The sequence below is a fragment of the Lytechinus pictus genome, chromosome 1 (assembly GCF_037042905.1).
Source record: "Lytechinus pictus isolate F3 Inbred chromosome 1, Lp3.0, whole genome shotgun sequence".
Lineage (NCBI taxonomy): Eukaryota > Metazoa > Echinodermata > Echinoidea > Temnopleuroida > Toxopneustidae > Lytechinus > Lytechinus pictus.
This window is the reverse complement of record NC_087245.1, coordinates 42,302,136-42,327,866: the sequence shown is the minus strand read 5'-3', so window position 1 is coordinate 42,327,866 and position 25,731 is coordinate 42,302,136. Positions and strand designations below refer to the sequence as shown.

General features: G+C 36.5%; 1 protein-coding gene across 3 annotated transcripts in view; it reads right to left on the bottom strand.

Annotated features, from left to right (window-relative positions):
• LOC129267496 (phosphatidate phosphatase LPIN2-like) overlaps window positions 1-21,957 on the bottom strand; it is a 28,793-nt gene extending 6,836 nt beyond the window's left edge. The window contains exons 1-12 of one of the 3 annotated variants that reach the window (XM_064103358.1): window positions 21,473-21,957; window positions 17,457-17,704; window positions 14,218-14,310; window positions 12,760-13,541; window positions 12,004-12,136; window positions 9,044-9,246; window positions 8,324-8,530; window positions 7,416-7,486; window positions 6,698-6,861; window positions 4,248-4,349; window positions 3,211-3,269; window positions 1,755-1,893 (exon numbers count right to left, since the gene is read on the bottom strand). In XM_064103358.1, coding sequence (XP_063959428.1) covers window positions 1,755-1,893; window positions 3,211-3,269; window positions 4,248-4,349; window positions 6,698-6,861; window positions 7,416-7,486; window positions 8,324-8,530; window positions 9,044-9,246; window positions 12,004-12,136; window positions 12,760-13,541; window positions 14,218-14,310; window positions 17,457-17,636 — 2,133 coding nt within the window. In that variant the 5' untranslated portion in view covers window positions 17,637-17,704; window positions 21,473-21,957. Of the gene's footprint in view, window positions 1-1,754; window positions 1,894-3,210; window positions 3,270-4,247; window positions 4,350-6,697; window positions 6,862-7,415; window positions 7,487-8,323; window positions 8,531-9,043; window positions 9,247-12,003; window positions 12,137-12,759; window positions 13,542-14,217; window positions 14,311-17,456; window positions 17,705-19,080; window positions 19,352-21,472 lie in introns of those variants that run through there. The other 2 variants (XM_064103370.1, XM_064103366.1) reach the window with 2 other exon arrangements.
• Window positions 21,958-25,731: the final 3,774 nt, after the last annotated feature.

The window sequence follows — 25,731 nt, the reverse complement described above, 5'->3', positions numbered from 1 at the left end:
CATGCACAAACAAGGTTGTTCTTAATTTGGAATACCAGATTATCAGGCATCTACAGGTGAAAGGAATGCCTTGTTTCTAGGTTCCCTGGAAAGGCCATTGTTTGAAAACATTCAAGTCAAGTACATATTGTCTGGGTACAACAATACAAGCTCTGCAGCCAACAGACTAATTTTGTTTATATGGTAATTTCTAACGGAGGGTTTCATGTATGCCTGGCCCATTTCATAACCCACTGAAAGTACTTTTATTCTTCTTGTAAGCAACCAGTTCTGAAATCTAGATTCATCTATGTGGCAAATGTGGCAAACAAGGAGTTCTATGAGGCAAATAAGGAGGTCTATGAGGCAAATAAGGAGATCTATGGGGCAAATAAGGAGATCTATGAAGCAAATAAGGAGATCTATGAGGCAAATAAGGAGATCTATGGGGCAAATAAGGAGATCTATGAAGCAAATAAGGAGATCTATGAGGCAAATAAGGAGATCTACATTGTATGAGGCAAAGAAGGAGATCTATGAGGCAAATAAGGAGATCTATGAGGCAAATAAGGAGATCAGAGGAGGGGTTGTTATTCACATGTAAACTTGCCAGATAATTTGAATACATAAACTTTTCAATTGTCCAGGAACACTGATGTTGTTTAGGAGCCTAACAACATCGAGGGTAATTCAGTGGGAGTTACAATACAATTGAGGAATCAATCTACTGGTTTCAATACAATAGGAAAGCTTCATTATGACCAAGAACTAAAATTTGAATATGCAAAGTAAACTTGAATGGCCCGACGGTTCATTGGTCAGAAAGCTGATGTTTAATGCATGATTTCCATCAGATGTTATGGGGCCGATTGCACGAAAGGGTCTTTCCAAGGACCGTCTTTCGTGTCGCCCATCTTTTATGATGCGCTATAAGCGGGGTGTTTCTGAAATTTATGATAAACAAATACAATTCGTAAGCTTGCTTTTAAATCAAATTTATACAACTTTGTGAGATATCACATCATTTTATAAACAAATAGTTTGTTTATTTTAACGGACGAATAAAATATGATTGCAGATAATTTATTTGAAATGCGTTTCACATGGCGCATCATAAAAAACGGGCGACACGAAAGACGGTCCTTGCAAAGACCCTTTCGTGCAATCGGCCCCTGGTTTTTACTATCTGTGACCAAAAGCCACTTTAACTCTACACAGGTATATCAGGGAGGTTCACCTATGCCTCGAGTGTGAGCAGTCGAGCGAGCAAGGTCAGAATACAGTGACACATGTAACCAACATCATGACATCATCATACAACCATGCACAACACAAAGACTATACAACATGTCTAACCTCTAACCTTTTCACTGTATTCTGGTCTTGTTATCTATTTATGCTGCCCGTTTTTGCCAGCATAAATCTGGTAATGCTTATGGGGCTGCGTTTTCGACTCGATTACAAGTTCTTTTATATAAGAAATCCATCCCAACTATTAATAGGATGAAATCACACATGTTTACCAAAAGACACCTCTTTCATTCTTTTTTTGCTCCAAGACACAAAATGCAGAAAAAGTAGTTCTGCTCAACCCGATTTTAATTGAGTCACTTCAGACCCGGTTATTACTAGGGGGGGTCCAAATTGCCCCCCCCCCCTTCAGCCGCTCATTGCGATTGCAGCAAAAATTTGCACACGGGTATGTCAAAAAGGATAAAATACTATCAAAGAAAGAACATGTATAAGAATAAATGTCAGGAAAGGATTGCACATACCAGTTGTTCAGATGACAGTCTGATGGCTTTCTTATATCTCTCTGTTCCTCTTCTCATCCTCTGCGATTTCTCTCCGGCCATCTCCATTTCGTCTGCAGAGTTTGGACCAGATTCTATGGAGTCCTTCCTCTGCATAGTACTGAAACCAAGAATTGAAACAGGGATGGTACTTAGAATGGGTCTTAGGCATGAGTGCGATGGTGAAAGAAAGATGCTCGATTCAACGAGGCGTTAGCCGAGTTGAATAGAGTGTTTCTTTCTTTCACCAAATGCGAAATATCGCACCATTGCACGAATGTGAATATTCGCTATTTGTGTTGTACAACGCCTCAGAATCTAGCGAAAATATTTAAAAAATAAGGGGTTTTCCCTGCAGTAATCTATGAAAAGGGAGCAAAAATATTGAGAGCGAAACGCAAAATCCCACAAGCGCACATGACCTTGGGCAGCATTGCGCATTTAGCCAGCAGGCTAGCTATACGCGTATATTGCACCTTCATTTTACTGAGCGCAATGAATAAAATCGTATTGTGACGTAACATTCTAAGGCCGGCCGTGCAACGGTACATTTTGGATGGTACGTCGTGTGTGCAACGGTACGAATGTTTGACATTCAGCCTCTCGTTTGCTTGCGTACAACAAGCTAAGTAGGCGTTGTACAATAATTCTTATACGTCAATTACTATTTGTATATATTTGTTCCATAGTTGTGGGGCTGAATTGATCTCATAGTCCTGTGTGGGAGGTACTTGAAGTGTGAGTGTATCTTGTGAGCTACCATGGTGATGGTCATGAGATCAGGATTATAGTTTCGAGAATTGTGAGATATAACCACTTTATTTCGGGATCAAAACACCACTAAAGCAATACAAGCCAGTAACAACTATTATTTATTGTGAACAAATAAATAATCAAATAATTCGCATCTCCAACCCATTTTGAGTTTATAACGACTTGGTTTTTAAATATTCAAATACATTTGGTCTATTATTTGATCTACCATCACGTCGGTCCTAACGTCAGTCTACTATCACGTCAGTCTTAACATCACTGTGTTACCCACAAAGGCCGATTGTGACTGTATACAAAGTCAAATTTCTCAAATCCCTAGAGTGTCCTCAAAAGATCAAACGAAAGTTTAACTTAATTTGATTTGATTATCTTCTCAGTCACTACATAAATCCCGTGCTGTGAGGGGCACAAAATCTAACTTCAATGTTGAAAGAGCGGTGAGGGGCACAAAATCTAAATTCGACATTGAAGGAGCGGTGAGGGGCATAAAATCTAAATTCGATGTTGAAAGACCTCAGATTAGAATTGATCACAGAAATAAACAGGTACAGCTCATCTTAAACCATGGGGAGTTTGGGAATGTTAGTTGATTACATATTTTCTTCTTAGGTGGTCTTGGGAAAGATTTATACGTGTATACTAAAACCTAAAGCTTGATAATTACCTTTCATATTCTTCTTGTTGAATCAAGAGATCATCCTGAAATGAGTCTGTAGCAAGCTCCTGATTTAAAAAAAAATTGAATGAGGATGGATATACATGTAGAAGTAAAGTCATTGTCTGAACAATGGGCTTATTCAGACCTGCCAACCTCTAGGAATAAAAAACTGTATTCTGTGATTAAAAAAACTGTATTTTTCCCCAAAAAAGTGTATTTCATAATAAAATGCTTGGCGCACTCGCTCATCGCGGCGCTCAAGCTGCAGATGAAAAAAAAAACCATTAAAACATGCGTATATCTTCACACTGGTTTTAACAAAATGATTGAAAAAAAAGTTACTTGAAATTAAAATGATCTATTAACCATATTTGTGTACGTTTTATGAAATAGAGACATATAGAGATTATTTTTCTCAATAAATTACGATTTAGTATAAAAAAAATATATATATATATATATATATATATATATATTTTTTTTTTTTTTTTTTTTAATACAAAAAACGTATTTTTCAAAGAAAAAACGTACTGCCGTATTTTGGTTGCAAAAACGTACTAAATGCGGCTAAAACGTACTGGTTGGCAGGCCGCTTATTATTATTAATAGTTTTAAGTTGATCACTTAAATTTTTCACTTTGATAACCCCCACCCCCCCCCCAAAAAAAAAATAATAATAATAATAATAACAATCACATCATACTGTCTCCTATTACATAGAGGGCATACTTGCACAAAATTTGAAAGCAAAATACAAGAATGAAAATAGAAACGATGACCTGTTAACAAAATGCCTCCAGCATTCGCCTACATGTATTGTGGGTGGAGGCTTAAGCTGCAATTAATGTCTTTTTCATTCTTTTGCAAATTATACAGAAACTAAAAAGAGAGAGCAGTGACTAATTTATGATAAATATAAAAGACCCCATTTCTTACACTAATCCAACAAAAGCCCATACAGAAAAGTTTACTATGGAAAAGCTCTTCATGGCGTGATAATAACAAGAAAGTTTTGAATATTCTTCTGTTTTAAACGATCATACCTTCTTTGGTGTAGATGGCTTGGGTGAGCTTCCCCAGAACCAAGAGGTTATACTTTTCCTTCCTTTGGGAAGGTTCTCTTTCATCAGGTTACTAGCAACATCCTGAGAAAAAAAACAAAGGCAATACACCACAAAATTTAAAAAATATGAATTTTTCACTATAGTAGAGCAGATAAGCCGAACAATTGTGCAAATTATGTCTAAAGCATGAAACTTTCACAAGTATTAGTATATGCCATAAGATTTATTTTAAAAATGGGAGGTAAATTTATAAATGCCATTTTCGGCCGTTGCCATGGCAACGGAATAATTTCTCCAAAATAACATACATTCCCATGTAAATGGTAAATAAACATGATATAAATGACCAAAATGATACTTTTCAGGCTCCTAATTGAATACATATGAAATTTAGAAATATTCAAGATCATCAAGATAGTTCCAATTGGTCCGTTGCCATGGCAACGGCTTGTTTTTCCCCAGAAAAATTAAATTTTGATTAAAAAAAGTTGTAGAATATGATTTATCTTTAAATCCCCTAATTTTACAGTGCTCAACAAAGATATTTTGGTTGCTAAATGTGTAAATTACATCTCAAGTTATTGCCATGGCAACCAAATAACATCTAATTTACAAAAATAACAGAACTGTAACCAATGCTCAAGGTATTGTATTTCATTTATTCCTCGCATGAATCACTTAGTCACTTACGAAATACAAACATCTTTCTGTTTGGGGATATACTGGAAGATGAGATATTTTAACAATGAAACTTAAATCTAGACCTTAAAGGAGAATGAAACTCTTGGAGCAAGTTAGCTTTTGTGAAAGCAGAAAAATCAAAGAATAAGATCAACAAAAGTTTGAGTAAAATAGGACTAGCAATAGAAGAGTTATGAGCATTTGAATGTCGAGATCACTAATGCTATGGAGATCCTCCCATTGGCAATGTGACCAAGATCTATGATGTCACAGATGAACAACTCTCCCCTTTTGGACACTGAAAATATACCCCAAAACATCTCTTTTTGCTCATTCTAATCATATGACAAACGATTCATCAATTATATAATGTTGTGAAACCTCTGTACTTGTCCTCTCATAAAGAGAACACCTCACCTTGTGATAGACTTTATAAAAGTGAGAATATAAGTGAAATAAGTACTAAAGTAATGAGGGAGTTGTACGTGTGTGACATCACAGATCTTGGTCGCATTGCCAATGGGAGGATCTACATGGCATTAGTGATCTCAATATTCAAATGCTCATAACTTTCTTATTATTCATTCAATCTTCCTCAAACTTTCAACTATGTTTCTTTGATTTTTCTCTTAGATATGGATTCAGCTGGTTTCAAGGGTTTCATTCTCCTTTAACCCTAACTAGGCCGGGCTTTTTTGGCTGTTCTGTGGCCGGGGGGGGGTTGATTCAACCCCCCCCTGAGATCTCGGCCGCCGATCGAGCGAGCGCCGCAAAAATTTGCACGCTGGTAGTGTGCGATGTAATCTACAAGGCTGTATGGTAAAATTTTCTAAAATAATGAGATTTTATTTTATATGAATTAATTATGCTAATGTATGCATAAATCATACTTTTTGCTCTAATTCACTAAATAAAGCTCCTAGAATGCTAATTTTTGGTAAAAATATTCCTTGTAGCATTCTTAACAATGGCAATTGAAAAAAACTTCGGTTTGGAAATCAATTTCTTATGTATTTTATTGTTTTATGAATTTCTTATGTATTTCTTTGTTTTTCAACCTTTTGTTTTTCTTTGTTTTTTTCACCAGATTTATTGCACAACCTTTTTGAAGCATAATTATGCTAAAATCAATTGCTTTCAGCTGTTTAAAGTAAAAATAATCATATCTTTATGAATAAGATGAGAAAACTCAATTTGCATTGACTTTGTACACAAAATCACGTTTTGGAACAATTTTGGGTCTGACATGCACTTACAAAATGTTGCGTAATTTCGGAACCGCGTACCCGGGCGTCGTAAATTTGGTCTCAAAAGATGCGCAAGACTTAAAAGTATAAACTCTGCGAGTGGCGCGGTCAAAAAAATTCGCGCGGCGGAATGATCGCAGAAAATGTTGAGGGGGGGGTTGATTCAACCCCCCCCCGGCCATTTTAGGGTTAACAATCATTTATGCACGAACCATTAGAAGGATAAATATTTTCTCCAGCACCCCCTAAGGACAATGGAACAAACTTCCCTCCCATGAAGCAAACTCTATCATTTGAAACAGGTAAACTGGCACATAAAATTCATTTACATATAGCCAGAATCTGATAACCGGTAATGGAGAAATGATATATCTGTAGAGCGCTTAGATATGTCATTCCAAAGTTTTTAGAGCTATATTTAAAGTGCTGAATGATGCTTGGTTCATGTGGGTGAAGACCTTAATTTGGTCAAATGGAAATTGAATTGAAGGAGGAACTTACGACTGGTAGAGGTTTCTGGAAGGCAAGCTGTGAGATTATAATAGGTCCAGCCATCTGCCAGTTAAAGAACTTATTATTGATTCTGATCACCAGCTTAGGATTGGCCAACATGTTTGGCTCCTTTATGAATTCCTCATAGCTTATCAGGTGCTTCTTAAAATGATCTGTAAAGACAGGTTAAAATTGAGGGGGACAAACAATAAGAACTGAGGTTGGTTTGGGAGATGTGATACAATGTCAGCATCAGTTACATGAGGTACGAAATAGTGCAGAACTTAGAAGCGTTGTCATGACACACTGTGTCTGTTACTTTGACTGTTGTGGCCATATCCTATGAAATGTTGAAGGGGGACTTGCAGCTTTTCCCCCTCTACTTTGCCATGATGAAGCAAATGTCACGGAACCCACTATGCAGCCTCAAGTCTCTGCCAGTAATGTGCACACAGAAGGTCCGTTGGAACAATAAGTTGTATTTGTGTTAGTCTCCTGTGGACACCAACTGCAGATTACTCCCCCCCCCCCCCTCCTTCCTCATTCAGATTTGGTATTAACACATGACTGGCTTGCCCCTACAATTCTTGTCTGCTGTGAAGGACAACTACAGACTACCCCCCCCCCCTTCATTCAGACAGGGTTAGTACACGAATGGCACAATGGCTTGCCTCTCCCATCCTCATCTGCTGAAGCCCTTCTCTTACAACTATCTGACAGCACTTACCCAATTCTATGGTATCTTCATCTTCTTTGAGTCCTCCACAAAGCGAGAGTTCCATCCCTCGAAGGTACTCCCTGTAAAATATAAAACACACAAATTAACCAAAGACTGAGACATACAATGTTGCATCAAGTATCAGTTGATAAAGCAATTCATGTCAACATCACCAAGTTTGAAGGGGGAAAACAGCTTTACGGCATAAAATATATTATCTAATAAAAAAACTGGAAAATAACCTGCTGGGGACTTTTTTCATTTAAAAATCCTGAATTTATAATTATTAAACATACAGGCCCATATTCTCAGGTCCCGGTTTACTTAAACCATGGTCTAATTTTGTGCAAAACTATTGGGAAGTTAAAATTGTCCCATTTTTAATATTGTATATTTCTCATGATTACTATTTCTCTTGCCCATGCATTTAATGATGACGAATACAATTCTATTTGTCATTTCCATACAGTTTTGATGGATTTGATTTCAAAAGAGCTGATACATTTAAAATGTGCTTATAGATTTTTGTGTCATGGTTGGCTTTCCATAGTTAAGCCATAGCTTTAGACCATTTAAGTTAAACTGGAGTCTAGATTTGGGCTAATTTATTTTATCAAAATATATTAGAAATGTAGAACTAACATCGTATCAATCAATGCATCCTTTACCAACTCCTGGAGATCGTTTCATTAACATAATGTGTCCAGCAAATTGTTGTATCTGCCAATTTTCCTTGAATTTGATTTTAGGAAGCACTGTTACTATGGTAACTGTTAGATAAATCAGGATTTCATGAAATGCTCCCCGGTCAAAATCTGGGAAAATACCTGGGTTTCATTTTTAATTTGAAAAACCTGATTTTACCATTTTTTTTACATTAATGATTTAAATCAAGAAGATATAAATGTTGAACTTACATTGTATCAGCGCAGCCTTGGCTGGACTCCATGCCATGGTGAAGGTCCGATGCACTGTGATGAGAGTCTGTAGTACTGTGGTGTGATTCCGAGTCGCTAACCCCGACAGTGTTCGGCGACTGAGGTAGTGAGTTGCCAAGGTCGGACGACTTGTCCTCGTCTTTGACTTCCTGGATGGCCCTGATGCGGTTTCCTGGGACCTGGGAGCTGAAAGTCAGAGATTCAAAAGTCATTAGGGTCGATGCTTACAGAAAGGTACAACTGCAGGTACAGTAGACCCTGCAAAAGTTGACCTTCCATAGGTCACATTATCGCCTGACTCAAAGCATAAACTTTAATCCACAATATGCAAAACATTTGTTGATATCATCAAAGAGATTTCTCTGGTCACAAGAGATTAGACTAGGGCAGAGTCACCTATTCCATAACATTGTTAACTTTTTAAGATGGCTACTTTATACTTCAAGGCTGAATCACTAGCAATACATCTTACATGTATCTGGAAAGTGTTTCATCAGCAAGTAGTCGGTTCTGAAACCATTCTCTGATTTTTGATTGGCTGAGAAGCTCAGATATCTGACTTTTACAATGACTGAAAAAAACATGCGATGAGTCCTTTCTTGAAATGTTCCCCTAGTTTAATAATTGATGCGTTCAGAGAACAATTCTAGGGTGGTATTAAATTCATTCGTTGTGGGAGGAGGGGTAATTATGGTGTACCTTTCTGGAAAGTAGAGTGCATAGACCTCAGGGTCGACCTCTTCCGAGGCCAGATCCTGGAGATACATTCCGCCCTCTCGTGGATCCTCGTTCTTGCTGCTGAAGATCTTGCTCCAGATGGAGGCTTTCTTCTCCTCCCCCTTGCCCTGAGAGGTGGAGGAGGGGGTGGTGGAGGGCTGGGTGCTCTTGTTATCCGATGGTTGCTACACAGACAAGAGGGAGAAGGTATCGTATTAAAGAATTTAACAGACTGACGTAGCAGGTATCCACCAAAAGTATAATGATGTCACTAGCCTGGCATTTTCAATGTTAGTCCCCATAGTGTTTGTGTATATAATCATAAAATTAAAAATAATAGCATTTATGAAGGCGCCCAATATATAGTAGCCTATTCAATGGCACACTATATAATATCCTTATGTTGTTTATACTTCAATGTGATCCTCTACAGATACAATGAACATAACATGCAAGGCTACTGCTTAATAATCAGATGGGCAATGAAAAATCTTTTTGCTGTCAAAAAGAAAAGAACAATGAAAAATTGTGGAATACTCTGACATTCACTGACCAACGAATCAAAACTTTGAAAAGAATTGATCAAGATAATTCATGTTTTTTTCTGATATTTAAAATAAATACCATAAACTACCACTGGTTAAATAAAAGTAACAAGGCAACATCTAAACTACGAAAGTACCTTTTGCAACTGAATATGAAGGAATTATGCAATATGCATGACTGTGCAACACTTTCTAATCAATGCACATTTACAGGGTTGTAGCATACAGATGGACATGGAATGGGCAACTCATTGTCAAGACTTTAATCAAAACCAGATTATTTAATAAAAGAACGTTTTCAAAGAAAGAAACTTCAATACAGCAAGCATCATGTCAACAAGTCTAACGGAAATAACAAACATTTCAAAGTAAAGATGATAACCACATAACGCTCATGCATGCAACCATTGCTGGCAAAAGCAAAACAAAATGTATGATAACAACACAAAAGGGAAAGAGAAAGGAAGGAAAATGCAGGCTGACTTGAGACTGAAACAAAGATCTTGATTTCTGAAAGCAATAAAAATATAACTCACAATGAAAAAAACATGTCCCGTAGTCTAAAAGTAGTCTTTTATGGGCCATAAAAATAAATCAATTATGTTAGGATGTATCTTACCATCTTCTCCTTCTTTTCCTTCCTTCATTTGTTTTAGAATTCTTTGATTCTTCTTTGTTTACTCCTACCTTCATTCCTTTCTTGTTTCTTTCTTTTCTTCCTTCTTTCTTCCTTCCTTTCTCTATCTCCTCTCATTTTACAATAAGTACATGTATCTTTATGACAAATTAAACTTCTCATAATCAGATACATGTATAATGAAGTTTAAACAGATTTTCTACATAACTAAATTTCCATCAATGTAAAGTAATAAACACAAAGCAAGATAAACTCCACAAGCAGCAAGCAGGAACGTAGCAAGCAAGCAAACCACCGAGGCTGAATGAATGATGTACCTTAGAGATGGATTCCACCGCAGATATCTGAATACTAATGGTGGGCTGAGAGACCGTTCGCTATAGGATATTACACACATGATCAGGTTGAAATGAGTATATATGATGGTTAGGCAGTATGAGTGAGAGAAAGAATGTCATGCATAAATGGTGGCGACTGTTAGGCATTTGAACAAATCAACCTTCCACTCCCCTGTATCCATAGAACATACCTAATACTTTACAATATTAAGGAATTATACTGGTTGTAAAAAAATAGCCTCCCGAAAATGAAAAATTAATTTTTTACATGATGGGTGATTTTCACCAAGTAATGAGTTCTCAACAAATGAGCTACAGGGATTTAAGTAGCTTATAAAATAACAATTGTCAGTGAAAGTCACTGGGACTATTTTTTACCCATGAAATACTCCCAAGGCATTCTAGATTAAAATGCATTTGTATCATCCAGTATATTTTTTTCTTCATCTGTGTTTTATTTTTCTCTTTCCACATTATTAAAGTTCATAAAAAATTAATAAATTAACCCCAATAACTATTCAATAGAATTTATGTCAGTCAGGGAAAAACTCAAGTTCTAGAAAGGGTTTCATCAACTTTTATTACCTGACAAGTCCTCAGATCTAAATACTTTCCTTGGTTTTGATTGGCTGAGAAACAGGTGTAAGACTGTTGCTATGGTAACTGTCAGATAGTGACAACTTGTCAGTGCTAAAAGCTTTCATGAAACCAACAGTCCCATGACTGCTCACAATTCTATCATTAAGTCACTGCCATTGTGCAAAATGTATTGAAGCCTGATGGGTATTAGAAGCATGAAATGAGGATTTTATGACAACAAATGTCAAGAGCGATTATTGTATGAATTTCTAACTCCACTCCTAACATATCTCTTTTTTAACAGTCACATCCACAAATATGATTTTTTTTTTTTTTAATGGTAGAAATTACACAATGCCTTTAAGCCTTTAGTTTAGATTTGTCCAACTCTATCATACACTGCCCTATTCGAGCCTTGTCAAAGAGTATCCGGGGGAGGATTAGGGCAAGGGGGCATTTCACAGGGAATAAAAAAGTATTACCCATGCATCACTTTCCCCATGTTCATAACCTATTACCATAATTTCCCATCAACAACGCTACTTCTGAAGATGCTACTTCTAAAAAAAAAACATGTCATAAAACACATAGTAACTTTCACTGACTATTTGTCACAAGCTACTGAAATCCTTGCATACGATTGGCTCAAGGAAAAATAGTCAGTGAAACTGAAAATCATTTATTATTTGCTTCATGGAGTGCTTCCCTGATAAAGTGCACTATTTCAGAGCCGACTTTTACAATTTATTCATGTTATTTAAAGTAGAGCAGTTAAAATTCAGATCATAGATGGGTGAGAGACAGAGAATGTGAGGGTGGGGGCTAGCGAGGGTGTTTATTTACCTCTGGCAGTTCTCCCCAGTTCCACTCAAACTTGTCCACTCCGGCTGCCTTGTTGGCTTGCCTCAGGTTTGACTGCCGTAGATGATCGGCTTCTGTGTCGCTCTTTGGTGTGGATGGACGGGTGGCCTGGGGGCTGTGTGACACAGGGAACGGTAAAAAAATGTCAATTCGTGCTATCGGCAATAACCATAAGTTATTGCATGTAGTGCATGGCGTAAATTTGCCATTTACTTTGTGCACTGAACAAGAATATCTACTTTCTTGTTCAGTGATGTATGATCCAACTTCCCGTATGCTTGTACTGTAGTTACAGCTAGTCTAGTCGCATCCACTTTCATACCCATTCTAAATCTCTTCTTAAATACATTTCAAGGAGGAACATTGTAACACCCGCTACTTGCGCTATCCCTCTCGTTGTATACTATTCTTACCTTCAAGCTACCAGAAGTTACTGGGTCACACCAGTACACAGCATGAGCTACATCCAGGAACTTTTGGTTATTGTAGACAGAAAGAATTGGAAAATCAAAAAGGCTTCATAACGTATTACACAAAGAGATTCAATAATACTGAGACAGGCAGTTACAGTAGAAAAAATAGAAATACCGAAAACGCCAAACTTGAAGGGCATTTGAGCTCGTCATCATAACTTACATAGTTTATCACTTGCCATCATGTACTTGCATAGAATTGCTTTGTATTACATTTCCTTATCAAAGGAAGTGAATTCAAAATAATACTATTAAAACCACAAACCTGACGATTGGTGTGTAGTCTCCGTCAGAGAAGACATGGAAAGGTCTTTGTGTTGGGGTAGTGAGATTGTTCCAATCCTCGCGAGACACAAATTCATCGGCCACCAAGCTGACTGGACGATCTACCTGATGGTCGTCTTTTTCATCGCCCTCGACGTCATCGATGGGAAAGATGCCTTCCAACTCTTCATCGGAATGCTGCGAAGATGACGTGCTGGATTCTGACATTGTAGCTACTCTCCTGACGTTACTGTTTTGCGGCGGAGTCTTCTCGCTCTTGCCGCCCTTCCCGCTTTTCCTCCGCCGCCTTTTGGCACGAATCCTGCTCCTTGAGTTGTTCGCTTTGGATTCAGTTTCTATTGCAATGCTCTCCGTCGTGTGAGGGCTTGACCCTGCACCGAGTCTTTGTTCAACTTTGGACGACACGTCCTCCTCCTGGCTCGAACCTGCTTCCACATCCTGAAGGGTCTTCAAGGAGTTCTTTGTCTTTGTCAGCTTCTTCTCTTTGGCTTTTATACCTGGCCCTGAGGCTTCGAGGCTGATATCAGCAAGTTTTTCTCCCACTGAGTGCATGTCCACCTCTTTACCAAGAGGCTGGGAACTGCTTCCCCGCAGACTGGCTGAGCTCATGGTCTTAATGGTCGGCTCTGAATCACGACTGCTCTCTGTCTCGGAGCGTGAGTGGCGGGATGGTCTCTGGATGTGAAGCTCTTTCATACCCTCTTCAAAGAGGTTCTCTGAGGAGGGGATAGGGGAGGTTGCAAGGTGCTCAGGGACAGTGTCCTGCAGGATGAATACAAGAAAAATAGTTATTAAGAATATTTCCCCTATAAATAAATGTCCATCATTTAAAGAAAAAAATAATCAAAACACTATATCATCATTGACCTTTGAAAAAGGATAATACTTTATTTCAAAGGATCTTAATAGTGAGAACAAGAAACCTAATGTTTCAACCTCTATCCATCTCAAGTGCTTTCGCTTCATTATCAGACTTTATCAGTAGATGGATAGTCATTGGCAACAAGGAAATAACATCCATTTTGCAACTTTTATGAAAAGATTAAAGTTGTTCAATACTCTGCACCACTGCAAGCATTTATGCCATTTCCTCTGTCTGCGGTGTGAGTACGTGTTGTCATGTGACAAAACAAAACTAGTTTAGAAATTACCAATTGCTATGTGGTTTAAGTGACCTAAACTGCAAAGCCTGATATCCTTGCTCTACTTCACCTCAATCGCTTCAGCAAGGCTACATCAATGATGATGACTTCATCGGTTTCATAAATTCAAGAAAAATCTGCAATGACCAATTCATAATAATCTACAGTAGAACATCAAGCTGTCCATCTAAGGACAAAGTACATCGGCAACTACTTTTATAAAACCTTTTACTTCTTTTGCCTCCATTTTCACCATTTACTACAATTTATTCAAGGAAAATATAATGGAGACATACCTCTTCCTCCATTTCTTCCACAAAGAAAGCTTCACCACTTTCTCCGAGCTTCATGTAAAGATCCACAGGCTCCCCGTTGATTTGAATATCAACCTGTAAAGTTGAGTTAAACAAAATGAATAAAAGAGATTGATTGAAGAATGACACAAGGCTGTCATACAATAATTCTGCAGAAAATTGCTAACAATTTTAGGATTTTCTATTTTGTTCAGCATATCATGCAATCAATGATATTTGCACGTTCATTTTTAATCTTCCAATGAATGAGCAACATTTGCAGTAAACTGACCTTGTCACGTGCAAGTGTAAGGTGCATAAATGTGTGTACATATTTTTATGTAATGAGGGAATATTAAGATTACCCGTCCTGCAAGAGTCACAAGGGCAGAGCTGCCAAGTTGTATTTTGCATTTTCAGTATTCTTATCCCCCCAAATCAGACTTTTGACAAAAAATCAGTATTTTTACCGTGTGAGATAAATATTTTGTATTTTTCCCCAAAAAAGTGTATTTCATAATAAAAAGCTTGGCACACTCGCCCATCACGGCGCTCAAGCTGCATGCAAGCTAAAATGCGCACTGCTCTTGCAGATGAAAAAAAAAAACCATTGAAACTTGTGTATATCTCACCCTGGTTTTTACAAAATGATTGAAAAAAAACAAGTTACCTGAAATTACATTGATCCAATAACCATATTTGTGTACGTTTTACGAAATAGAGACATATAGAGATGCTTTTTCTCAATAAATTACGATTTTGTAAAAAATAAAAAACAATAAAAATATATATATATATATTTTTTTTTTATTAATACAAAAAACATATTTTTTAAAGAATAAATGTACTGCTGTATTTTGGTTGCAAAAACGTACTAAATACGGCTAAAACGTACTGGTTGGCAGGTCAGCAAGGGCGTAATATCAATTTGATTTTCACTTCTTGCACAAAGTAGTTGCTAGTGGGTCATTCATATTAGTTTGCAAAGTCATCCTCTGTGTACAATGTACAAGGACTGCATACAGATTACTTTTCTGCATGCACATTACACTTTAACACATCTACCAAATTTACCAATTCATGAAGTGCTGAATTGCATGTTGTGTGTGGATATTAAAATAATCTATTAAATCCTTGTATTGGGTTATTTACTTCCTGACTTCATCCCCATTAGAAGGAGATGCCACATCCTATCTCTCCTAATTGATTTCATTCTCATGTAATTACCAGATAACGCTTGAATTTAATGTGTCTATAATTACATTTAGAAACTCCATCTCCTCATGATAACCGCAAACTTTCAATTTCCAGAGAGCAGAATGCTTTAAAAAGTTAAATTTACATTGCAAATTGCAGACAATAACAAAACATACACGTAATATTCATCAGATTATCTGAGACTAGTTCAGCTACTAATTTCTTGGTTACCTATTAATATATACATGTATGATGTAGGGCACACTACACGTATAATAAATGCTTAAAGATTATATACTGTGATGTATTGTAATAATCATGTTACAGATAGAAAATACAAATTTTTTAAATAATTTCTTGGTATTGTACCACAATGTGCTTTGCATTATTATATGATTGCAGCACTAAAATTTGTTACACAAAATGAACTTAACAAACCTTAATACATTGGAGTGTAAATTTAATTTCAAATCTTTTCTTTATCAATCCAAATGGCTACCATAATCAAAATTTATGATTTGAATCATTTCCCTGAATCCCTACTTGTACTATGGTCTCACAAACTTTACTTCAATTGACAGTCACGTTGCCAGTTTGGTTTCTCGTACAAAAAATACATATATCACTGAAACACAAAGCATCCTTCTATCTATGTTTGTGGATTTTGTTGATAAATTGTCGGGGCCAATGTTGAGATAAGGAGATGCTGACGTTACTATATTGGTGTGGATTTTGCTAATCTGCTATCTGATTTTAGAACAAAAATAAATAAGCAAAAATAGCCGCTGTACGAGGTTTTGTGCAGTAAAACATACTTGTTATTGATAACCTGTTAATTTGTTTCTATAAAGTAGATCTAGCAACTATAAACAAAAAAAAATCACAATAGTTGAAGACAGCAACGAGACACATGAGTGGACTGAATCATCATATCAGAATCCTACCAAATGTACATGTGGTATCTTTTTTTTTGGGGGGGGTCGGTTATCATGAGTTCCTGATTATTTTTTAATGCAAAAATTACCAGTTTTCCATACTCCAACCTCAATGCAAAAATTACCTGTTTTTCATACTCCCTCTATTAAAGTCTCTTAAATCAGTTCCCACACCTTACATCAGTGCTCAAATTAATCCAAATGCCATCCAAGATAATGGCCTTCAAAACCATCAGATATATGGAATTGATGCCCTTCCAATATTTGCAGACTGTAAGACCACACTAGCATGCCCTTTTTGCCAGTGGAATTGGTGACTTATAGCCATCCAGTGTATGTGTCCCATTGGAAAGTACTTAAAGGTCAAGTCCACCCCAGAATAATGTTAATTTGAATAAATATAGCGAAAAATCAAATTAGCATAACGCTGAAAATTCGATCAAAATTGGTTGTAAAATAAGAAAGTTATGACATTGTAAAGTTTTGGTTATTTTTCACAAAACAGTTTAATATGCACAACTCAGTGACATGCAAACGAGACAGTCAATGATGTCCCTCACTAACCTTTTTTTATTTCATTTTTTTTACAGATTTGACAATAATGGCCAACTTGACTGCTTCATATAGTATTAACCAATGTTAATTCCACATGTTCAGGGAGGAATCAATCATTGCTTCACTTGACAATGAGGAGAAAATTAGAACATTTCAAATTTCATATAAGAGTGGATGATGTCATCAGGCTCCTCATTTACATACTGAACAGGATGTGCATAACTATTTTGTGAAATCAAGCAAAACTTTAAAATGTCATAAAGTTCTTTCTAATTTTACATCCGATTTTGATGACATTTTCAGTGTTATGTTTGTTGGGATTTCTCTTTTTATTCAAATTAACTTTTTATTAGGGTGGACTTGTCCTTTAATATTGATAACTTTTTTAATGGACTTAAAATGGCCTTGCCCCTTTGACTTCATAATTTGAGCCATGTTATTTAAATAACATAAATAACAATAAGTTAAGTCAATTTAATTTCAGACTTTAAACCTATAAAAGTCATCATAGACTACATATCCCATATTCTGTGCTCATTAGTTGAAAATACTTACGATTTTCTCTCTGCTCCGAAGGACGCCCATCTTGCCGAAGCGGACGTGGAATGGAGAACAGACAAGGGAGCCATCGGGTTGCTTCACCACGATGACATCGATGGCACCAGTCAGCGTAGCGGGGTTGATCTCGCTGTAGAAGGTTTTCACCCCCGATATCAGGCGACCCACGTAATTCATGCTGGCCGATTTGCAGCTGGCTACAGTCCTCTCATCCTACTAGTTGTCAATGGCACATTAAGAATAATCTGGCAAAAAAGGGAAATGGAATACAGAATTGATCAGAATTGAAGAAGGAACTTGATTCCTGAAGCATGTTAGAGAGAAGTCAGCAACAATATTCCTGAACTGTTTAGTGTTGAACGTACTTGATGCTAATCCGACATTGGTAATTCGATTCTTGGAATTATCTTGTGACTTCGTTGTAAATCTCTCCTAATACAAGTTTCTGTGGGGAATCCCCTCCTTATAATATTCTAACATATCTACAAAAAGTTTGCACAAACACCAACCAATGAAAGATCAGCTGCTTACATATAGGATAAGAAGGAAGGAAATGCACGGGAGTTGTTTTGGTTACAGATTTACAGTGTATATTATACAGTAGCATCTACATGTAACATCCTGTGTTGCAATCAATCACATCTGTACCAGTATACAGTGATCATACATGTGACCACGCATGTGACAATGAATCACAGAAAATTATTATCCTTAAGACTTAGTGTCTTGACTCTCTTGAAATGGATTTCTATAAAGTTTCACCTCGTTAATAATCCAGCAAATAATTTTTGCATGATAAATGTCCTTATTAACATAGGTCTAGTTGTCAGGCCAGGATAGGACGGCTAAAAGTCCAAATTTCCTTAGGCAATGTTAAAGAAATATTTTTCACGACAAGGAGTAATTCTGCTTTACAAATTTGAATAGCATTTTTGGTCATAAGGAAAAAGCTCTCAACTAAGTAATGTACATTCCTAAGTAAAAATATGCTATACAAAAGACTATGCATACTGGTAGCAGTCTTTCAAAAATGTGGAGCAAATTGCGATGCGGCACCAGGAGAATTATTCCCTGCACAAAGTTAAATGTATTCAAATGATATGTCCTGAACAGAGGAGTCCTCTGGTGACTGATGAATACAGCAGGAATTGTGAATAGGCAGAGAGGGAGGGAAGAACAAGAGAAACAAACAATAAAGAGAATGAAATAATTAATTTTTTTTCCCCAACAATTATTACAACTTGAAATTGATAGAAAATAAAATGGCTTACATGTAGGCCTTTATACTGTAGATGAGTGACAAAACAGAATTATCATTATGAGAAATCAAAATTATTTTATCTATAGCCTAGGTATACATCTACCTTGAAATGAGACACTGGCTACTATACTGACTTTCATCCTTTATATATTTACAACATACTTCATACAGTAATTTCAAACAAATACCACTCCATAAAAATAAAATTAAGCAGAACTTTCCTGCACATGAGCATTTTCTATTTGTTTTTTTTCTTTGCTCGCATTTGCCTCATCATAACAAACAATATGCAAATAAAATACATGCTCGAATGAAGCGAAGATAATCTGTCAAATAAGGCAAAATACTCTGAAAGCTTACCCAATGGATCATACAAGTACACTCTACACTAATGGGTCCTTCTGGATACTATCAAAATGAATGAATGAATAAAGTCATGCACCGGAGCACTGAATACTACGCAATATGACAACAAACCTTATAACCTTGCTCTTCTATACATGTACATTTATAGCGTAATGAAGTGATGTGCTGAGCAACTCAAGCCTCCGGTTTGCTTCAGTGCACCACTTTGCGTTTTTTAAAAGCTTTTTCTATCTCCCTCCCTCTCTTTCTCTCTCTCTTCACCACTATCTTCCTATCTCTTTGGCATCCGTCCAATAGCCTTCCCATGTACACAAACCCGCCCACGTATTTGAATTCCCTGTGTTATTATCTACATCACATGCCCAACCCGCTTGACATTTTTTCTAAACTTCTGGATGGGTTCCAACTCCATGCATTATGTATACATGTCAACCATTCCAAAGGAGATGGCACTACTATGGAATGCCACTTGTCAATAATGCCAAGGCCACTAATTATTGAATTCAGGTAACATAAAGTTGGTCTACATTCAATGGCGCAAAGAGCTGTGTACATGTCAAGGATGGAAGCAATGTCACAATCTTGGACTACATGCATGTAAATTTAATTGTAATCTGATGGATTCTATACCTGTAAACTTTGTACATCATGTACACCTACCGGTATTTACATACATGTATGTATACTCATTATTTCATGAGTCATGTGACCAGGGGCCCCGTTACACAAAGCGTAGCAATGATCGTAGAACATTTTTCTATGATTAATTCAATTGACTACAATGTACAATCAATCGTGAAAATCAAGCGTACGATTAATTACTAACCTCTATGTTTAATACAGGACCCAGACTTTTTATAGAGGTGTTTTCCTGATGACCTACTCTTCACACAAATTAAAATCAACTTTTTCAAAAAGGAATCAAACAAAACAACTTTATAATAATCTAGATTGCTTTTACAAACCAAAATGTGATATGATGAATTTTCATAGTTACATGTAAACCTGCAAAATATGAAATTATGAAATTCATGCCACTGTTTTCACATTTTTTCATGGACATTTTCATGTATGATGGGGGGACCTAAAGCTACGCACTTTGTTTTCAAACGATAAAAACTATCCCAATTTTAATATTTCAACAAATATCTTTCACTAATTTGTGGCAAACATTCTAAAGATCAATAACCAAGAAGAAAATATCGCAAAACTCACTAATACGAAAATCCCGCCGTGTTTTCCGAACACCTCTTGATTTCGCCACCCGATGTAGAAGGGGTCCTACAGCTACGCACTCGATGTATCATGCAAAAAAATAGTATTTCCTGTGCCTCAATTTCTAAAATATATTCATATTATTATAGGATAAAATGAAATTTAAGCGAATATAACTCCAAAATTCCAAACAGTTGTTGGTTTCTCTGCATTTAGAGATTTACTGCAGCCTCTGTAGAAAAAATTGAATAGGAATCCTTCGTCACTCTGCAGTCACAGTTCCACACACAGAGTGCGCATTTTCCATAAAAACTGTATGCGCGATGAGTGGTGCGTAGCTTTAGGACCCCCTACCATACAGTAGGGATACATGTCAGCAAGGGAGTATTGAGAATTAACTGCAATACTTCTTGATTTATATTATCATTTTTGTAATTGTAATTTCCCTCATCATTCTTTCCATAGCATGCAATTTATCTTATTTTCTTTTTGTCCGGAAGTAGAGGACTCACAATCAGGTCACAGTCATGACCCCTTCTACATGTAGGTAGCCTATTGCAGGATACTTGGTACTGCTCAATGTACCCTAGCTGGGCTGCCAAGATGATACTTTCATTCAAAGTGGAAGGGTACCGGTATTCAATGATGCCATGTACCTGTAGTGTCCTCTGATAAAATGTTATGTTTTTACTATGTGTATGAAGAAATCCAAAACACCAAATAAAATGCTATAGATTTAAACGTACATGTACATGGCATAAATATTTCTGCTGCATTAACGCTAAAAAACCACAATTAACAACAACAGAATAAGCAGTGAAGACTGAAGAGCATATTTCAGTACAAAATAATAATTTTACAATTGTCAAGTTTTCCTGTTCTTAAAAAATGCTTGCCTTGGGACATGTTTGACATAATATGATTTTAAAAACTGCATTTTTGTTTTTGTCCAATTAAAGCATCTGATATTTGGGTAGATCTTCATAACTCTGATTTGCTTTCACACTGTCAAAAATACCTGGTATTTTCTGATCATAGTAGATCAGGGTAAATAAATTTCCCAATCAGCATGATCAGAGAATACCTGGACAGTATTCTTGAACTGTTTGAGGCCGAAACGAAAGCCACAGTTGGCATTTAGTTAAGGTTTGGATGCATTGACGTAACGTACCTCGAGTTGACTTCCCGACAAAAATATTGATCAAGGCCGAGAGCTATAGATCTGAATTTACACTGGATCTCCTTGTAAGCTGTAGAGGTATGCTATGTATTTCTCACAAATCCGATCAGATCTAGGCCCTATATGTATTTCAACATCAAGTGCAACTGCAAGAGCACGAACAGCCCAGCTTCAAACCAATTCCAAACTCATCTAACTGTTAGATCTAGCTTTCTAACTCTAGAAGACCAAGAGGCAGAACCATGTTCAAAGAATATGTTCCACTTTCACATCCAGGCAGATTCTACTTCGAATATAATATTTGTAAAACAGCAAATTTATCAAAGGACTAAGTTCTGCAAGATAGATAGCATTGGTTAATCGAGTTAGTACAAAACAAGTTGTATCGTTCCTGCTCATTACACACAGCCAAGCTGTAATGCCCAACAAGTTCAATGCATACATACTAGTATGACACCACACAATCAGCTGATCTTACACACACATACCTAGTCTCTGTCAAAGCCTTCTCTTTTTCAAACAAACCAATGTTGCATCAAATTTGTATAATTTATCGATTGTAAAAATAACATAACAGGTACATGTACATCATTTTTAGAAAGGTGTTTGCATGTGCTATTAAATCGTACATGTTGCAAAAAAAAATACAGCTAGCCCAATGTCACATGTACAAAATACTTTTCAATTTGGGTTTAACTATGAGACTAGGCCCCTCTCCCACATCAACACACCATGCCAATATCATGTGATGAGATGGACTGATTCATTTGACAAACAGGGGTTTACAGAAAGGATTAGTCAATTGATGCATATCTGCTTTCTTGTTGTTGTTTTTGTATTCTTGTGAATGATAATAATAACAGCGTTCAAACGCACCAAGCCCTGATATAATACTACTTTTCTGATCAGGCTTAATTGGGAATAATAACCATGATCATATCTTACCTTTTCTGAATTCAACAAAGAATGAATGCATGATATCAGGTATTTGAGAACAGAAAGCGATAAGGCATATAAAGGAAATTACACGTACCAGTTAAACTTATAGGCCTGTACCAGTGTGTAACCACCTCAAATATTGACTGTATTTCCAGGCAGAAACTGCACACACCTACATCATGTATAGATATGAATGGACATTTTGGAAAAAACTCATTGACGAGCATCAGTCTAAAACTATAAATAGTTGTATTGTAATATGTGACAGATCATACCGAAATGAGAGACAAGTCGCAGATTGAATCACTTAGAAAATGGACAAACTAATAAAATGGTCAAATTTTTTATGACATATATTTTTTTCATTTTCTGACTTCTCAATGTTTTATGTTTACTCTGTTAAAAAGATGAGTGAAATTGATAACAGGAAAATGATAAAAAAGCCATTTTTCCGCGAGTGTTTTTTTCGGTCAGTTGCAACTTTTTCTGACACTCCGCATGCTCGACTTGATCGAATTTCGCTCCATACTACGCTCCGCCCCTAGCAACGTAAGCCATTGTTGATTGGCTATTCATGAACATGTTGAAATGAACAGCGGCCAGGCGCTCGCTCGATCGATCGATAAGTCCAGGATACAGTTTTAGAAAAAAACATCGCGCTCAATAGGTATTCTGAAAAGCATGCTTTTTGACAAAAGTTTACAAACGGGACCAGGAGATGGAATAATACCTTATCTAGAGTATTTAGCCAAACTATAATCGCGAAATAAAAGCCAAGAACGCAGAGTTTTCGAAGCACGGTGTGTTTGTAAGGATTATTTTCCCCGGGTAATTTTCATTGAAAATAACAAAAACATGTGTTTCAGATTCTCTCATCATAGGCCTATGATCAAGATGTTTTCATTAAGAAATTTATTAGATAGCTTTTTCCAAAGAAACTAATTGTTCAAATCCTTAAAAGTATTGACTTTTTATGAATGTGAGTTGATCTAAAGTATTATTTTTAAAAAAGGATTAAAAAATGATTGCTATTATTTACCTTGTGTGGCCTTCAATATGATCTTAATTATTTCAAACAATTTATAATTAAAACCTTAATTTTCCTCATTTTCCTCATGCAGTTTGAAGGAACGATAGATATAGTGAAAGAAATGTATAAACAAAAAGAGAAGCATATTATTCACAAATGTACGCCAATGAAAAATGGCCCGTACCGACCAGTTTCTTAAAGTAATAAATGTTTATATTTTCGGAGAACTGGAGTATACAGGTCGTACAACGTTATTTCATAATTAGTCATTTACAGGGGCCGCGAAAACAGGGGAAGGGGGCTGCTGCGGGGGCTTCAGCCCCCTCACTTTTTTGTTTGTAACGTAACAATTACCAACTTGTTAAGATTTTTTGCATGGTCAGCCCCCCACCCCCATTTTTGGCTCAGCCCCCTCACTTTCAAAACAATTCCGCGTCCCCTGAATAAACAATATACGTGAATTGCACTAAACTTACTTTCAAAATCTATTGTCACGTACAATCAGGTTTCACTTAAAAAGTGCATTATGATTGTTTACACTTTATTATATCCCCTATCTTTTGTCTACCTTTCTTCTCTCCATCCTTCTTTACATCATTTATCTCTTATTTATTATGTTCTTTCTTTTCCTCTCCCCTTTCGTTCTGTCTTCTCCTTCGGTGTTTTCTCCCTCTCTCTTTAAAATTATTTATTTGTTTCCCCTTCTTTATCATCCCTGTTTTGGTTCTTTCTTTCGTTCCTCTTTACATTTCTCTGTTTTTCATTCTTTGCCCACTTCGATCTCCCCCCCCCCCCCGTGGTTTCGTCCTTCTTTCCTTCTCCCTTTCCCTTTCTTATCCCTCCGTCTTATTCTCTTCTTTTTCCTTTTCTTATTTTCTTTTGCCTTTTGTTCCTCTTTATGTTTTTTATTTCTTCCCCGTTTATCCTTTTTGCCCGTTTCGAGCCATTTGTCTTGGCTTTCCCTTTGCTTACCATCTCCGTCTTATTCCTCTTCTTTTCACTTTCCTCCTTTTTTCTTCTGCCTTTCGTTACTCTTTCTAATGTCTGTTTTTCGTTCTTCACCTGCTTTAATCTTTTTTTGGATATTCACACGGTATAAAACGGACATTTTACAAAGCATTTTAAAAAGTCAATTTGTATATCAAAACAAAAAATGAAAGCCCGATGTCCGAACTGAAATATCTCCCCCGACCTTATTTTATTCACTCGTTTTCCTCCTCTTACAGTGTGTATTTCCTCTTCCTTTTCCCTCCTATGTACTTATCCCCTTTTTCTTTCTTTCCCTCTTTTCCCCTTATTTTCGCCACCAATGGGGGGGGGGCATCGGTCCCCCTAGATCCGCTTATGCAACAGTTGCGTTACATTATTTGTTATGCATGGGTGATACACATTACAGTAAACTATTATTGAAATATTACAGATCAATTAAGTTCTCTTTATTCAAACACTGCAACAAAAGAAAGAAGAAAAAATCCCTGTGATTTTCCCTTTCATCCCCCCCAAAGCAGGATGTTGATACTCCTTTGTTATAAAAAGGGCCCACTCATGGGGGATTTTAATGGGAGAGATTACCCCATTGTCCAGGGTCTAACAGGGATACTTTGATGTCTCATTCCCTTTAATTGAACCTCTTTTTTCAACAAACAGTATCCTAAGCTTTGGGAGCTTTGTAAGGTATCAGAAGAAAGCTTATGCCTCCATAGTGTTGGTTTGGTGATGACATTTCAAGGGAGGAAAAATTACAGTAAATATGGAATAAAATGATGCTTATTATTGTTTTAAATATGATAACACCATGTATTAAAAATGAAAATATTTTATACCCTACAGTTTAACTATATTTTGTTATCAAGTAATGAAGATTTTTCGCAAGTTGATTTGGAAGACCCAACAACGGTGTACCAAGAATGCGTGTTCCTGAAATAATGAGGCAAAGGCAGGGATTTTTAGAGGCGCATAATGAACATGACGAAACATTTAATAACATGAGCTTGATTTTTTTTATATAACAGTATATGCTTTGATATCATACAACAGAGTAGAGCAAACACATGATATACCTGATAACACGTTTGATCTATAAGAGACAAGATCGAGTAAATTATTCCCACTGTCTCAATAATATAAGCATTCATAAAACGTAAATTTGTAAGGGAAAAATTAAAAAATGATGGCCTACATGTATCTCCATTATAACAGGTTCATATTTATAGAAAACAAAGACATTAACTATTTTACAAGAATATTTAATTTAATTGGACCATGCGGTGATTGCAGTCAT